The sequence below is a fragment of the Gymnodraco acuticeps genome, unplaced genomic scaffold (assembly GCF_902827175.1).
Source record: "Gymnodraco acuticeps unplaced genomic scaffold, fGymAcu1.1, whole genome shotgun sequence".
Classification (NCBI taxonomy): domain Eukaryota; kingdom Metazoa; phylum Chordata; class Actinopteri; order Perciformes; family Bathydraconidae; genus Gymnodraco; species Gymnodraco acuticeps.
Genome location: NW_022992041.1, coordinates 1,236,555 through 1,254,745, shown reverse-complemented (window position 1 = coordinate 1,254,745; position 18,191 = coordinate 1,236,555). Strand labels below are relative to the sequence as shown.

The window sequence follows — 18,191 nt, the reverse complement described above, 5'->3', positions numbered from 1 at the left end:
GGCGGGTCTAAGTCTCGAGGAGGGGAGTCGAGGAGGGGAAATTTGAGTATTGAGAAGCCTCTTTTGTGTCAATTGTTCATCATTGAGCATGTGGTCACAGTGCCCCCTGCAGGCAGGAAGGATGTTCTGCAGTGTCAGGATATTATCACCACAGGTGTCATCAAACCAGCCTGTATGACTACCTTTCTTTCTTTCTTTCTTTCATACAATCATTTCAAAGCACAGCAACATAACATTTAAAATGTACAAACTGTTACATGTGTTGTTCTACACTGAAGATAATGTACACGACAATAAAGCCTTGAATTGAATATGTAAAAATGACTTGGTTCCCCTGTCATAGCTGGAACAAGATGCACAATCTAAGAGATTTCCCTTTATAGCAAAGAAAGACAGAAAGAAAATGACAATACAGAATATGGTAGTATTTCATGCTCACACCAGGCTCAGGTAATAGCCTCACATACATGCGAGTGGCTGAGAGTAGCTTTTTGAAATAGCTGTCCTATCATTACAGCAATTCAGAACAATTTGAATAATGTTCAGAAAAGTGAGATAAGTGTTGTTAAAGAGGAAAAAAAACCACTACTGTTTCTCATCCACGGACTGCTGTGCATATTAAAAATACATTAAATGCAAATTCAACAGGTGCAACATGAAAATCAAGTGTAGGTATGTGTAGGCTTTACCTTTGCCCAGTGAAAAAACAACAACAATAAAGTGTCATACAGTAGCTAGACAACAGAGGGAGCCAGCACCATTTGGTGGAGAGGAAATGTGTTTCTCTGTGGTCATAAATCACTTCTTAGAGAAACTTCTCTTTAATTTCATTGTCATTTCATTGTTCTTTTCACAAATGGCAGTTAATTGGCCCGTTTAAGGACAATTTGACAAGAACAACCAGACAAAAGATCCCCACAGCCCATTTCCTTTAGTGGGAAAACCAATGCAGTAATAATAATAATGTTGGACTTTATTGACAGAATTATGTAAAATAAAGCACAATTGATTGAAAGGAGGGAACAAATGTACCCGAAAGTACCTACCGTTTTCACATTTTGTTGGTATTTAACCATTGCATTTACAAAAAACAGTTCCAAATGTTTCATACAAAACATTACATATCTCAGTTGTGTATGCATTCTTATTTTTAAAATGTTGTAATGTTTGCAAGGTGAACTACATATTCTTACTTCAAGTGAACCCCTTTTTAATATACATATTTTCTTTACATTGTGTTATGTTAAACTTGTATTTTATTTTAAATATATTCCCCGACACTTTGCAGTTCACTAAAGCAGATCACCAAATGTCAAAGCATGTAAGTTAATGAATAATAACTTTGTTCTAATTGCAAAGCAGGTATTAGCTTTGTGGGTTCGAATCCTCTTGTGGGATGTCATTTTAATGGATAGTCACTCTTCCGGATTAGCCGTGGGCCTCCGTGACTGTGATGAGCTATCACTCGCTATTTCCACTTGACGCCATTTAATAGATGCTGCTGGACTTTATAAGCAGTGGTGGTAATTAAGAGGTAGTCCTGCACTACTTTATCTTAAAGTGGCGGCTCTTTCTGTCTTCCCGGACAGCTCAGTGTTTTCTGAGTGAGGTTATAAGCTCCCTGACCCATGTACTATTCTCAAGTCCCCAGTCAGACTATTGATTTGTGTGTGTGTTAGCAAGCATATGTGGGTTTAGGGATCTAATCTTGATTTGAAAAATGAGTTGAATAATCAAAAATGCCCAGAATGTACTTATACCAGCTTACTAAATGTGAATACATTGGCTGGTTTTGCTTGTCCCCTAAATTATCTGTGATTGTTGGTCGAACAAAACAAGATTTTGAAGACAAAAACAGTAGAGCTTCTTTTATTTTCTGTCATTATTATTGTATGAATTGATAAAATAATTTGCAGATTAATCAGTAATTAAAATGAAGTGTAATTAAATATATACAAATTATTCTCTCTGTTTGCACTAATGGTCGCAGAAACGTCCAGCATTTAGTTTTTAGTACTGGCTAATCTTGTATTTAGCATATCTTGGACAAAAGTTTTAATTCCATGTTGCTTTAATGCAGTGTCTGTCTGTCTATTACAACAAAGTCTAGAAAGTCCCATGGAGCGACCATTGATGTTTATATCAGCACATCTAATATCCTTTCCTGTTGCTCTTGTCATGGAGCAAATGTATATTACATCAGTGCACACAGAGGTATTAATGCAGCAGACATCAGGGGGTAAATTTGCAAAAGATAATTAAAATCAATATTGATGAGTATCTTATATGCAGAAACATCTGCCTACAGCATGTTAATATCTATTATAATTATTGTAGTGACAGTATATCAGTCACAGTTTTGCAGCATTTTTTTTACTACATACACACACGTAGGCTACGTACTGTACAGTATGATCAATGCAGGTGTAGCACATGTAGCACATGTAGCTCTGTGATGTAACTGAAATGGGGAAAGTGTTTAGGGAACTTTATGCTCCATCCTACACCCCAGAAGAAACCCTCCAAGGACATTAATCCTATAAACTGCTGTTGGATGCAGTACCTTGACAGCTGCCTGCCCCCACAGATGAGCTGTGTGTGCTTTGAAGATGTAAAGGCCACGGGAAGAGGGAAAGTTAATTCGACTTGACCTTTCTAGTACTTGAAACAAGCTGTTATTTAGGACTCAATGCCACAACCCCCTCATCCTTTCTCCTGCTTTGGAAGTTAGTGTGAGGACAGTGAGACAGACTCTTCTTCTATGCTAAGCAGGAGCCAGAAGTGACCTGGAAGAGTGGAGGGAGAGATGCGCCAGAGAAGATTAAAAAGTCACCATTTTTTTAGAGAGAAGCAAACACTGAAATCATCTCTTTACTGAAGAGAACATGGCCAGTATTTGAATGTATTATCAACCACTGCACCATTAATATTTATAGTAAAATTAAAACTGATTAACCCATTTCATTTCTTGTGATGATGGTGCTGAATGAACATTTTGGGATTATTTCATTTAGCCTCAAGGGAACAGGATTGTCAGTACAGAATAATCGTATGGTAATCGACACGGCATCCCACTCAAAATCACAAGTTCACCTTGTGATTGCCCTAAAAGAAGAAAATTCACCAAAGCCATTATCTTGAAAACATGGCGATACAAGGATGTGTGCCAAGTTATATGCAGATGTTGACATGATTCACAGAGTCATAATGGGAAAAAGTTGAATCAAACTTGGTGGTTTTCATCCTCTGGGGACAATGAATGTCTGTAGCATTATTTCATTTGATTGAATGCAGTATACAGCAATCTGTCCAACAATGGATTGACTCAACACGCCAACATTGCATTAACTGAAGCCACACTGCTAGCACAGCAAATAGGATTGCAACACTGTCTTTGTTTGACAGGTAATGGTAATTGTACACATCTATATATATTTAACTACAATAAAGCTGTCTCACAATCAGGATTGAGCTCATTTCTAATCATCTAACATAAAGAATTGTGTCTGTCCGACTCCTAACCCAGATCATCCAACAAGTAATGGTTGCTTTAATGTTAACCTGTGCTGTTGTGATTCACTTTAGTTTCTTCTGGTTTTATTCACACATTTTTAATAAACAAATCTGGAACTCAGAAAAGTAAACAACACCATGAATCATACTTCCTGTTTATCTGATGTCATGCTCTGCTCTCATGATATTGTGGCCAGGAGGGCAAGTGTCTCAGAGCTCCCAGCTGAGTCAAGATGACATTAAGTAGTTGTTGTTGGTGTTAGATAAGGAATTGATTTGTGTTAAATCAGGATTAGCTGTGTCATTGCATCAGGAAATGACAATGACAAATATGCTAATGTGTTGGCAAAGAAGCAACTACAACAGCACCAGCAGTTTTTACAAAAATTAAACCAGGCACATTTACTAACATTGGCACTATTTAGATCAAACTGAGAGAAATCATTTACTCTTACGCACACCTTTTATTACTCCAAGTCAATCATTTTCTCAAGTGCTCCATGCTTTCGTGCAAAATCAATAGATTTCCAACTACCTCATTTCCCTACTTCCCATCGTGCTCTAGAGGATTACAGTAAAGTGATTTAAAATGTAATTGTGAATGTGAAGGATTCATAATGTATAAGGTGGATGGAAATACCTTATACCCAGATGAAGTTATGCTTAGGAATGTATCAGTGCATATTCCTACTCATAAGCTCTGTCTTTGGTGGTTTTCATGTATCCAATAAAAATGTCTCTTTGAATTGGATTGCGGTCCTCTTTCTTTTCCTCTAGTGCCACAATGAGGTTGACATTTGTGGTTTTGAGTGAACATTTGTAACCATTATTGGATGGAGAGCAAGTAATTGGAAGCATGTTTGCAAAGATGTACCAAGCTTCCAAACTCGAAAAATGTATGTTTATTCACATTTCACATGATCAATATTTAAAGAGTTATGTCCATTTTGCTTTTACTTCACAGTAAATGTTCCTTATGATACAAACTTATATCAAAAAGTATTTCCTTTAAGGAGCGTCCTAGCAGCTGAATGGTTACAGTATTGCCAAATAATGGCAATGTCACCTGTTTTGGTTCACTGACTTTTTCTCGTCTATCTCTCCCTTCCTTTCCAGTCTGCTTTCACAAATATATAATCAAATAAAGGTAACCAGACAGATGCCGCCAAAAAATACCAATTGGCTGAGTAACATCAAGCCATTACTGTTTCCCCGGAGGATTAGCTTCCCATTCATGTCTTGCAGTACATTTCTTGCTGGCTACAAGGAAACATTTTTATATTATATCTAATATATGTCTCTTTATTGTTAGCCTTCTCATTTTTCTCCATTAAGGTAGGCCTACCTAACCGCAACATTGTTCGAATGCCATATCCCATAATGCCTTTTATAGTTCCAGTACTTCATCGGTAAGAGCATTATTGCAGCAGGTGGAGCAGTTACAGATTGTTTGACCTGACTAAAGACCTAGCTTCCCCTCAGTTTTCAGCATGAATACACATTTGATAAAAGCATCTCTTTGCAGCGTACCACTGTAAATGGAAGAATAATCTCCTCTAGTCCCGGATCTGCATCTCAGTCTCATGGGTAGAAATAGAGATTCAAAAGGCTGTACAGACGCAGGGGCTGTTTTACTTTTTTTGCTCATACACTCTTTCCCCTTTTCATATACAGCATTCGAGTGTGTGTTAGAAAAAAAGAGAGTTGTCATGCAGCATCTCAGAGCAGGGATTGGTTTGATCCTCCTCCGTGTTTCACAGATAAAAGTCCATGAGTCACTGACTGGGATCTTTTAATGATCGCACCCGCTCTACCTTTTTCAACCTCCTTGTCTTTTCTATCAATAATAGCATGTGCTCTGAAACTTCCTGCTCTTACCATATAAGCTGTAAATTGACAACATTATTAACCGGTGACAGCTGGCAGCTGCAGGGCCTAAATGGGAAGAGACGCACATAAAAAAGCCTGACCTTAAAATAATTTAAACCCATCAAACATCCTGCGCTGCTCTTTGAGCGGTGCTTACTGAGTTATTGCACTTCATCAATTAGCTCCCAATGCATTGCTTCTGACGTTTCCCCTTTCCAAACCCAAACACAGGAGAGGGAGGCAATGGAAAATAGTACTGATCCAGTAGATTTGGTTGGTGAGGGACGTCAAAGAGGGTCTGAGCTTCCTGTCCTAGTTAGGCATGGCTTGAGTGTGAGGTGGAGTCTAAGCAGTGAATTATTCAGTGCAGCTTCCTTTAGGCATGCTCACTCTCAACGGCTTTGCAGAGCCTCTGCAGACACACTCATATGTAGGTCTTCAAAGACAATGATGCAGGGTCACAGGGACAGCATAGGTGTTTGCAGATCAATACTGAGCAGTTTCATTTGCACTACTGACAGTGATCTGCTGTCCCCTAATTGATTTTCTGTTGGAGTATAGTGGCTACTCAAGAGTAAAACAGAGGTGACACACAGCATTACAAAAATAACCACATACAAATCAAATCAAATCAAGTTTTATTTATATAGCACATTTATAAACGATTTTTGGTCGAGCCAAAGTGCTGTACATATAATAAAAATAGCCTACAGTAGAGACACTTTACAGCAAATACAACAGCACAGATTGTTCAAAATATCAGTATGAGAAAAACAGAAAGGATGTCCGGCCTAATTTCTGCTGACCAGCTCCTACCACAAAGTTAGTTGGACAGCTCTTAGTTTAACAGTGTGATGAAACTCGGTGTGAAGCTTTCAATTGTCACTTTAGGTTTCAAAACCAATTTCTTATGTTTAGAAATACCTATCAGGCAAGAGTTTAGAGACAATGAAAGAAAGTATTCAGAATCTCAGGAATTAGGCGGAAAATGTTTTCCAACGTCAATACTTGCCACAATTTGAACTGTGATAACTTTGGTGAAGTCAAAGACAGAACAGGTAAAGGCCAGGGTGATGTGAAACTGAGAGCTTTCAGGACCGACCCAGGTCAGTCAGTCACCTACAGTAGGATTCAAGTCTCGATCATTTAACAAACCAAAGCTGACATCTCTGAACAGTTGACGTCTTAATGTTGAGTCTGTTCCTGGAAGTAGTAAAGGACATTTCTTAGGGAATTAAAGCAACATTATTTATTTATTTTATTTAGCCTTTATTTAATAAAGATCTCTTTTAAAAGGGAGACCGGGCAAACGGCACAATGAGTTTTACATATTTTACAGCACAGATTAACCATTATCAAATAAAATATCTGCCCAGAGACAGGCTTGACTCAATAGATTTCACCACATATTTTCAACCCATTCAGGATTACAACTGTACGGTTTGAGGCTTAAGATCAGTCTGTAGATTATTCCAAGCAGTAGGTACAGAAAATACAAAAGCTTTTTTTCCCAAATCTGTTCTGACTTTGGGAACAACACAGTGAAGAAAAAAGGCTTTAAAGAACCATTTACACAATTCAAACAAATATGTAAAATAAAACATACCATTACATAAATAAGGCCAACTTACCTTTAAGTTGTAAACACATGGTTAGTATAATACATCCACAGTATGAATGTCAGAGACCAGAGCTAACAGTCGTTGAGGTTGTGCATTTACTCATCATGACTCTTTGCAGCACATTTGTGTTGTTATCAGTCTGTGTTTCTCCTATCATTTGCATTATTGCAGTCTAGTGGGCTGCCACTGTGGGCTGCGGGCAGTTTTTATTTCCACAGCTTTCCCTGACCTCATGTTAGCGTTATATATAATAGTTTGCAGAGCAGACTGTAAATGATGGGAAAGAAAAGCACTGGTGTTGCATCAGTATGTATGGACAGATGAGTTGAGGTTTCACAATCTTAATCTGACAAAGCTGGTTGGGTGAATCCCTTATCTGTGTGTTACAATTCAACAGCATTTGCACTCATTTGGAAAACCCTCACCATTTTACTGTACTTTAACAAGTACAAATTAGAACAAATCAGTCTTTGCCATGTTGATTTAACTCTCCCCCATGTTATTATGCCAATGAAAATAAGAGAATATTTATTAGGTAATATTAATGGGCAATGTGAAGTTGCTTTGATCTATACTGTCTTTTTTACTCCGCTTTAATCATTTGTTTTATTCTTCATCTCATTTGAAATGCCCAACTAATGTCCAAATAATCTTTAGCAACACCATATGCCAACATTGGGGTAAGAAGGGGAAAATAATATTTAATACTAAAAAGGGGTGATTCATGCTAAATGTATTTTTGAAGTGTAGCCAAAACATGTACTGTCATGTGTCATCAGTAGTATAAGCCAATCATTTAAAAAAAAATATCGTTTTACACTCAACACACACTAAATAACATCTAAGGAACTGTATGACCTTGAAGTTTTTTTCAATGAACATTTCGATTTCTTATGTTATTCACTTTGGTTATTGTTAGGAATTTCGGTGCTAATTTTACATTAAACCAACAAATGTAAAGGCAGATCCAAATGAAATTAAAGAGTGGGCTATATAGGCAAAACACATAGCCTACACCAAAATTCAGGAGATCAAAGACGAAAAGTAGTTTAGAATTCCGATCAATATGGGGTTAAATTGGATTCCTCGTTGATCTAGATAAAATAGAAAAAATATATACTCTAATTAGAGTGTAGTTTATGGGACAAACAACACCAAACCGCCCCCACCTTGACTGGTCCAATCATAGAGTTTGCCTGCAGGCTGCCAGGTCAATGTCTCAGTCCGGTCACTTCCAGCTCCCCCGACCCGGGACGGAGGACAGGCGGGCCTCGGGACACTGGGTGGTGGGAGGTGGGGGGTGGGTGGTGATCGTGATATTTTTTTGAAGACTGATGGATGTGTGACGTTGGCGAATTGCAGCAATTGCTAAACTGTACGTGAGGAGAGACCAGTCAGGGCGCACTGGATCGAGCAGATTTGAGGAGGGAAGGCAAGTGGAGGAGGAAGGGGGTGGGGGGAGCCGACAGAGGTAGAAAAGAAATCACCGACAGGAAGTCGGATGGACTCAAGGGGACAGAGAGCAGGAGAGCGGCTTTAGGCACATCAAGGGTCCCATCAAGTGGTCTGGTGTCTGCACCAAATCAGCTTCAGGGATGTAGTCGAAGCGGCTTAGAGCTCAGCCCATCCGAGCTCATCATCATGAAGAAACACTCCGCCAGGGTCGCCCCGCTGTCCGCCTGCAACAGTCCGGTGCTCACCCTCACCAAAGTGGAAGGTAGGGGGAGTTCATATCATATATATAATTTAGACCGCCTGATACTCCGCAAACTGTGGCTGGTGTGTTAATCCCATGTACTAACATGGGATTCACGTTTCTTAATTATTTAGGACATGGGTCAACTTTAGGACATCTTATTTTGAGCAAGATAAAACGAAACTGGAACCAATCAAGCGCGCAATTACCGTAACATTTAGATGCAACCTTTGCGGAAACTGTTTTACCATTGGACAGCTTCCTCATCAATGTTTGCATTTAACCAAATGCACTCGGAATTTAATCTCGTTATTTATTCATGATTTTGTTTTTCTTCATCGCGTGATGTTGCTGGAAAGATCCAAAATGAAGCCTATTATAGAAGTGCATTGGCCATATTTTGTTATTGACGCATTAATTTGTTATTGGTGGCGGGAGGGGGGGGGGGGGGGGGGGGTTAAGTAAGTGTGCTTGATGAACGCTGCTACATTTACAGGTCCATAGGGTTGATGTGAAGTTGTTATTGCAGCAGGGATTCCCCCACACACTCTCCACTCTTCACCCACCCATCACATAACAGCTAAGATACCAGATCATCACATCAGAGCAGCTAGGACATGAACCCATGCATCAAACAGTTTAAAAGGGGAGTGATTAGTAAAATATGCATAAATAAAAAAGAAAGAATGCTAACTAGGTAACATAAGATAATATTAAACAAGTTTAAATGATTTGTTATTGGTTGTGATCATATTCTAAAGATTTTTGGATTATTAAAATGTATACAGCTCCCTTTCATGAGTGTTGAGAGCTTTATCCATACATTCATGTGCTCAAAGTGCACCAGATTGATGCATTTAACTTCAACATTTAGAAAACAAAAATCTTCCCGGGGGTGCATGCCCCCGGACCCCCCTAGGATGTGAGGTCAACCCACAAATAAAGCAGGTTAAAATAATTAAATTGCATACATTTTATTTTGAAACACTTGACCATTCTAGTACACTGAAAACAGGTCCCACAGACCCAAACAGCACACAAAGGTTAAAGGTAAGCATCATAATGTTACAATGTGCAAAATTAGCTCACGACTTGTTTTATTTTTTGAAAGTAGCTCTCATCCTAAAAAAGGTTGGAGACCCCTGTTTATAGAACAATACATTTGACAATGTTAAGCTTGGCCTACCATTTTATTGGAGCGATGAGGAACAGGTGGGGCTTGAAAAGGCCCACCTGTTCAAAGTGGGGAATGACAGGAAAAGTTTGAGAACCACTGCATTAAGCGGTCTCTGCGACCACACTTCAGAGGCTCCGCCTACTGATCTCCGACCTTGTCAGATATTGAGCATTCAATAAAATGAAGAACACAAAATTACTCAATATAAAACATAGAATTTGTGTGATTATACAAAATGATTTACAAATAAACCCCACTGCATATTTACAACTGTTACATGTAGATGAAAGTGGGTCTCCCCGCAGTCTCAGTCTCTAAGGAGCACCAATAAGACACCTCCTGTTGCCATTATTAGGGACAACTCCTCTCTGACTCCCATGTAAGTCATCACCATGCTGTCATCTTCAACATGGTGTGTCATTGCTCCCTTTACTACAATGTTCTCCTTGGTCTCATTCCTGTGTGAATGAGTGGTGTTATGCATGATTTAATCCCCCCCCTCAGCAGAGACTAGTACTGCATTTCTCAGCGTTTGGAATATCGCAAAGACTGCCAGCACATTGCCATCTCGCAGGCAACCTAAAAAGAAGAATTAGGATTAATCTGAATTGCAAACTTCCTGGAATACATTTATTTATTTGCAGGATGAAGTGATATGTACACATGCCATAATGCATGAAAACAGTCCTAAGTGAGTATGATGATCTACAGATTGAATTGCTGTTTGTTCATCTTATGTTATGCTGCTGGCAGCTATACTTTGTGCAGTGCAGTAATATAATGCTTAATATATATAATAGACACCACAGCAGGTGCTGGTAATATGCTAAATTGTCAGTGTCGCCTCTTAAGGAATTGTGTTAAGATGTATTTTATTGTGAATACAGTCAAATATATACCTGTGAAATAGTTTGAAGCTTTATACCTCCATTATTTGTGCAGTTCCCAGCTTTATTAGTGAAAATGTATGAAAATACTTTGTTATTCATAATTTATGGCTTGACCAGCTGCTTGAATATACATCAGGGCTTTCCCTGAAGTCTGCTATGGACACTGCAGAACTTAAACCCAGATGCTGTAGCTGTATATACTGTGTTGCATATTCACTCACTGCAAGGCATTCTGGATAACCTCAGAATAATCACTGCTGCTGGATAAGCAACGATTTAAAGCTTATTTTGGTGAATGTCAGCTCAAAATATAATATTTTCTGAACAGCTGAGATGGCGTGCTGTTATATGACAAGCTTGGTTATACAGAATTAACAAAAGCTGTGCTGTGGAAAGAGAAGGGATTGTAAATGTGTGTGTTGGGGGTAATAAAGTTTTGTAAACTGTTGAAAAGAGTGACAGCTGTAGAGTTTATGATGTGAATGTTCGGCTCCCCATTTAAGCAGCTGCTTTGAAGGAGGAGGGAGTCGCAGGGGGCTACAGCGGATCAACACACAGCTTTTCAGACACTCCGCTGCTTATGTAACCCCAGCTCCAACATCTCTGTTCTCTTCACTAACAACCTGCTCCAGACTCTCAAAGACATATTTCTTTCGGTGTGGGATCTCTTTTTGTTTTCTTTCTTTTTGTGTCCAGTTAACAGCCACAGCGCATAGTATTCGTGTTTAAACAGCATGTACAAGACAGAGAAAATGTTGTGACAATAGAATCAATGTTGAAATCCAGGATTTGAACATTGATTCTAGCTTTTCTACATTAAGCCACTCAGTCCTGTTTTATATTTTAGGGACAGGAGGAACTGCCACCCATATTCTGTTAAAATTCTTGAGGCTAGTAACTCAACCGTCTATTCTCAAGCATAATGCAATGTTCTTTTAATGACTTTGTTTTGTCCATTTCTGGGTCTACTGCTGCCTCCTACAGCCATAAGTTTGATCCACTGTCTTCATCTGCAGCATTTACCTCTTGCTTTTGATTAATTCCCCTAACCATCGGCTCCTGGATGATGATTATTGATTTCTCTTCAAATGTGTTTCTAGCAATCATCTCTTTGACGTGTTGTGTCGTCAAAGGCAGGGGTTAAAAGTTCATAAAAAATCTCTTTAATCTCAGTAATTTCATTACACACTTGGAAACAGAACAGGCGTCTTTTAAAAGTGATTCATTCGTCCCAGAGGAAGCCAGTCATATTTCATCAGCTGCTATAATGACTTCACAGACCCTTTCTCCAGGGCTCCATCTACCCTGACCACGAGAACTATATCTCAATATAGCAAATCATAACTTTTAACATGCAGAAGGAGAGGTGTAAATGTACAGATAATTAACCCATTTAACGCAGTATGAGATCTTCAGGGTTTCTTGGTGAGATGGATTGTCATTGTATTGTGCACACTCTACAGTTTACTTTATTAGAAGCTGCGACAGAGTGTAATAGGTGTTGTTTTCACCTTGGGAGTCTGTGTCTGCGTCATCGTTGAAAAATGTGCTCCTGGAGATAACTGCTTTGGCAGGATTTACTAAGGGATGCGTTTTTATAAAAGTAATTTGCCAGGTGTTTAGCCTGTGGCCAATGTAAGATGGATGAGACAAGAATGAAGATGGAACATGGGTGTGATACGAGCCAGAATAGCTTGATTTGGCGTCATGGTTGGCGTGATTCCATCGCACTAGTCTCTAGTTCTGTCTGCTTGAAGGTTTTTTAAAGACGTGTTGAGAAAATGTACCAAGAATAATAGCTCCATGTGAGTATTTTGCATAAAGTAATGGATTTAAGGGTTGGTTGATTTGTCCTGTCCGCCCTACTCTTTGTGCACCATGCATGAGTCATCTTCATCTTAATAAAATATGTGCATTTTGAAAAAAAAGCAGCAGCATTTACCACTGAGCAATACATTTGAGGTGAATAACAAAACAACCAGAATCATTAACCCAAAAATAACTTGACATGTTTCCTTCAAGCACGCTCAAAAAGAACATAAATAGAATCCTGCATCTATTACTCGTTCGCATGTGTCGTGTTTGCATGTCAGTGTACATTCAGGCATGTGTAAATAGAAAGTGTATTGAGATGAAGCTACACCTGTCAAAACAAAGGTCTAACATACCTGCATTTTGAATCTGCTGCATCTGTGTAGTTAAAAGATCATCAGAAGCAGCTATCATGTTCAAGTTTTCCTCTGCAAGCCCCATTCAAACGTTACGTCTCCCTTTGATCCTTTGAATGTAATTGGAGTTGACTTTGAAGGTAGTCAGAGGAGAAGCCTAATGCTTTTAAATTCATTTAAAAAGCGAGGGAAACAGGCCTTTCTCGCTTGATAAGTGTGCAATGAATACACAATGAAAGGGCCTTTTATTTGATTACCAGGCCAAGCTTGTGCTCCGGTTTATGTAATGCAGAGTGTATGTGTGCAGAGAAAGCCATCAGTTTAATTGTAATGAATGAGATTTCACTGAATAGATGGTTTGATGTTATAGCCAAATGGATTACTTTATAGAAGTTCATTTGAGGTTTGCTGCCACAACTTAATTGCTGCAAATCTCATTTGTATTCTGTATAAGAAAATGCCTTCTGTATCATAGTGTTTCATCTTTTAGCAAAATCCTCTACATAAATGTGTAAAGAGGAAGCTCGATGCTATAATCCTGAAGGGAGTTGATCCGAATAGCTTTCTTTAGGGTGTGAGGCTGCTGCCTATCCGCTCTAAATGTCTTATTCAGCCAGTAAACCAGATGGTATTTGCTGTGTACCTAGAAGCCTAATTATTAAAAAGCTAAAGTAAAACAATAATACTACTCCCCTACAGCGGTTGTAGTTAGTGTGGCTAGCCCGGGAACCCTGTCAGCAAAAATGCATGCAGTGTGCTTCAGTGCATTTCACCTCTGAAAATTACTTGGCTGTTTCATAACTTTTTTCTCTTGATGCCATTAAAAAAACTAACCAGTCATCAAACTGTGAGGGTCATTTTACAGGAGTGATGTAATGGAAATGTGGATGTATGTGAACACTCTATTAGTTAACATTAATGTAACTCTGATACTTCTTGTAGTACAGGGAAGGAGTATAACCGCTGTTTGGGCAGGCACTCAGAGTGCACCTGCGGTGGTTGTTTATCCATTACTTCGACAGGGATGTTGTGGCCAATCTTTTAAATATTGATTTGTCGGGAAAGTGCTGGGACTCTTGCCAGTTTGTTAAACTGCAGGTCCATCCCACTAGAGTCGCTGCTGTAAGGGACTGCAAGAGAGAGTGGGGGCACTTCAGGTCTGGGGAAAATACTGTTGGGCAGTGTACCCACTGCCAAATATGAGTAATTGCTAGAATACTGCACAGTGCACGGTCACACACAAAAACACACACCGGTTGGCTTGCATTGACCTGCATCGCAAGCATCTGTTGAACCAGTTGGGCAGGTCAGGGCGGTGACAAACAACAAGTTTGCAACTTGGACAGGAAGTTGCTCTGTTGTCCTTTGAGGTTGAAAGAGAAAGCGGTCAGGCAGTGAGGAGAGCAGGATCAGTAACAGTCGTCCCGCCCTTGTCTGCCCTCCTGGGCCTTTGTCCCCTTGGCCCATGTGGTACCAGCTCAGCTGGTGGACGCAGGGGGGGGGGGGGTTGCCGCCTGACTCTCTGTTATGTGATTGAGCCAGACATCTTGTCAGATGAGCCTGCTCTGGTGTGTTGAAAGGCCTCTGACTGTCAGCTTGGCCTGACCAAGCTGTCACAGTCAAACATCAAAGACTCCCACTGTCTGTCAGACTTAGACGACAAAGACCGTGACTGCTGCCTGTCTGTCTTCTGCCTGTCTGTCTGACCTGCCTTGGTAAAACAACCATCCGTCTCTAATGTGACATTTGTAGTCTGAAGTTAATACTACATTCTAGAAATTGTCTTACTTTTTAAACAAATGCAGGACTTTTACGGGAATGAAAAACGGCATTAGTTAACCTGGGATTGCACTTATGCAATGATTGATGTTGCGTGAAAACTGAAGATGAACCAACAGCCGCAACAGAGACACTGTTATTTTCAACCATGTAAATGAGTGAGTTTGTGTGTGTGTGTGTGGACATATTTTTGTCACTATCATAGAGTTGCAACTGTGCAAGATGCAGTCACTAAACTGAACCGAGGTGTAGCAAAAGTCTAAATAAAGGTTGAGTTTGAAGTGTTCCTAGGGATCAACCGGGGATTTATTCCCCCCCTTAGAGTTGATGCCCTTTGTGTACGTCGCTGGCGTCACAAACCTTCACATTTGTATAGGTGCCATTAGAATTAAGTTTGAGTTAATGTCTTACACCCAGACATAAACTTATGTTTGATGTTATAAATAAGCATGGAATAACAATTGATTATGAGAATGACAGAATGAGTAAGTTGCACCAGTCAATTCATATTCATCACAAAGCAGAGACCCATGAGGCAGGAGAAGAGTTTCTCTGAAGTGTGTATCGGTGATTGATCTGTTTACCTTTCTGATTCACTGAGGCAGAGCGCTGCAGACCTCTCTCTCTCCCACAGAAGTGTCTGTCCAAACCTCTCTTACCTCAGCGTCTCCAACACCAGGTCCCAGTGAAGACTCTCGACAGCTGTGCGGCCACCCGGCTTAACCAACGCCAGCTTGTTGTAGCCTGCTGGGATGTGGTTTCTTGCTGTGTGGGTATCGGGTCAGCAAAGAGAGTGAGTGGTGGTGGTTCTGGAAGCCATAGCTGGGCTTTCTGGGCCTCTCTTCTGTGACGTGGGAGAGCAGGCAGCCAGGCAGAGCTATGCTGGCACATTTGGGATTTGCCGCTATCAGCAGGAGAGATCTGCACTGCAGAGTCTGCAGGGGGAGGGAGGAGAGCGGGAGTGGGAAAAGCGCTGGTGGGGAGGCATGGCCTGTGGTGGGAGAGAAACTGGAAAACCGGCCAGATAAATCTCAACACCAATAGGAGTGCTACATCACCTTCTGGAAGTGGGATGTGTAATTAATACTCTCCCCATGTGCTCAGCGAACTAACACACTATAGGCAGACAAAGGAGCATATAAGGTCGAGATTGATCTACTGTGCCAAGAGTGGTGAAGAGACTGATTTGTCAACAGCTTTTCACAGAGATGCAAGGGTGATTTTTCCCCTATATTGTTGATTAAGTATGAATTGAATACTTTGCTGTGATGAATACAAAGTGGGGATGTATTATCCTTTCTGTCAACATTTTAAGGCAGACCTGGCAAAAACATAATAAACAGAGTACATATCTACACAAACAAAACAAAACAGTAGACAACAAAAAAACTACAATTTAACTTATTGTCATTACGTAGTAGGCCTACAGGTACTATGTAACGAAACGGTTTCTCTGCATTTCACCCATCCTAGTGTTAGGAGTGCTGCCATTATGTACAGCACCCGGGGAGCAGTGTAGGGAACGGTGCCTTGCTCAGGGACACCTCGGTAGCACTTGGTCTTTCCGGGACTTGAACTAGTGACCTTCCAAGTTGCCAAGCCAAGTCCCTATGGACTTCGCCACCACCGCCCTGATAAAGCCAATTGGAATTGAAACTCCAATCTAAACAATTATTTTAAAGGGTACGTTTTGTCATACAACAAAACTACCTAACCGGGTCAATAAAAAGATTGACATCTAAAGAAAACTGCCTCTAATTATTATATTTTGGATTTGAAAGCATTAATAATAAAAAGAGACACAAAACATTTTGTGGAGCAGGGTTTTGTACATGATCTGTTTGGCTTTGATTGGGGTAAAATCGATCTGTGTGCTGATGTCTTATTTTTATCTTGGTTTTATGGAAATGATTGATAGACATGCACCTCTTCGTACATTTAGAGTGAAGGGACGAGATAATCCTTGGTATTCTGCTGAATTGTCTAGTCTCCTACATGAGAGAAACAAGGCCATGATGGGCAAAGGGAAATCTGGCTTTAGAGGTAGAATGGCTTCGTTTTAGCCCTTTTTCCAATCTCCATTCGGGCATTTGGCACCAAAAGCATAAATAAGCCCTTTTTACTTTGGTAGCGAAATCTTTTTTTAACATTTTAGTTTTACTCTTGAGTCCACTTTTACCTGTGCATATTAAATTCCATGGTGTTCCAAGCATGAGTACAGCTGAGTGGTTGGTTGGGATGAATGCATTTAAGAAGAAGACAGCTGTCAGAGTGGATCCAAAGCAGCTCCTACAAGGACTCCACACACTTTCTTCCTGTCTAAAGTGATTTCACAGATGCATGTTAGGTTCAGTTAAGCACAACTGGACATACACTTTGGTGAATAAGTTTAGATGTTTTCACTTGTACAGTAATCTCAAACAAAACCAAATCTAAATCTGTTTTAGTATTGAATTGCATTTTTAAGATATTTTAAAAACTGCATCTAATCAAACCAAATATTGCATTGCAGGCCTTTCACCACAGCTATGTCTGACCTTGACAGATGACATTTGATGAGGAACTGATAAAGTAAAGAGCTTTCAGTGAATCATTTACCAATTACATAAGGAGACTCTTTTAGTCATGGTATGGCTTCAAGTGACATTAGTGAAGGAGCCTTCAAACCTCAGTCAGCCACTCTACTGACCCAGCTCTCTCACTGATGAGTTCAGCGGTGCTCCATATTGTTCATCACCAGCAGTGAAGGTTGACACAGTATCATTAGTCACCGTCAGGCTCAAGGAGGTACTGTGTTGGCTTCAAATCCCTGAGTCAGCACGTCAGTGGATAACAAATGGATATAAATTGATGCCTCTGCATAGATCATAGAAGCTTTGATTACTAATTTATACAAATGTGTTTCATTTAATAAAAGAGAGAATGTATTTGTTCTATCATGCTAACAGCCTAATTGGAGTGTGAGTGGAATACTAAACGCTTAATGTTGTCATAACACTTCACAAAGTGTGTTCACATATGCCAGAGCTGGAAATGCTTAGCTGGGCCTCAGTGCTTCTCTATGAGCTGATTGGCTTGGCCCATCACTGCATTTGGAAGATTAAACTGTGCTGCAGTAAGCAGCAGTGGGCCAGGGCCACAGGATGTGGGACGGTGGCCCAGGAAGGACAGACTGGGCAGCGTGATCGAGACATGACCTTCAGAAAGACATGGAGGCTCTGAGGCTCAGAATAGAGAAACTTAACTCTCACCCTTGTACCCAAGACTTTGACAGACATCCTCATGCGTCTCTTTTTCTTTGGTCTTTGCTGATTCACCATTTTGTTGCAGGAACAGACAATGATCTTGAATCCTCTTTCATTGCTGCCACATCTGTCTCGGAACTGTCAACTACTTTTTTCAGGAGTAGAAAGCATTTTTCACCATGCCCAAATAGTGGAGCATAATTTCATCTTAATTGCATCACAGAGAGCCAGG

The 18,191-nt window shown here is 40.1% G+C and overlaps 1 protein-coding gene across 2 annotated transcripts in view; it reads left to right on the top strand.

The window, feature by feature from the left end:
- The window catches only part of slc35f3b (solute carrier family 35 member F3b), a 75,052-nt gene that overhangs the window by 45,618 nt on the left and 11,243 nt on the right, over positions 1–18,191 (top strand). The window contains exon 1 of one of the 2 annotated variants that reach the window (XM_034201952.1): positions 8,455–8,721. The exons of the other annotated variant lie outside the window; for it this stretch is intronic. Within the exon in view, the coding sequence (XP_034057843.1) occupies positions 8,646–8,721 (76 nt within the window). The 5' untranslated portion in view covers positions 8,455–8,645. Of the gene's footprint in view, positions 1–8,454; positions 8,722–18,191 lie in introns of those variants that run through there. 2 annotated transcript variants of the gene reach the window in all.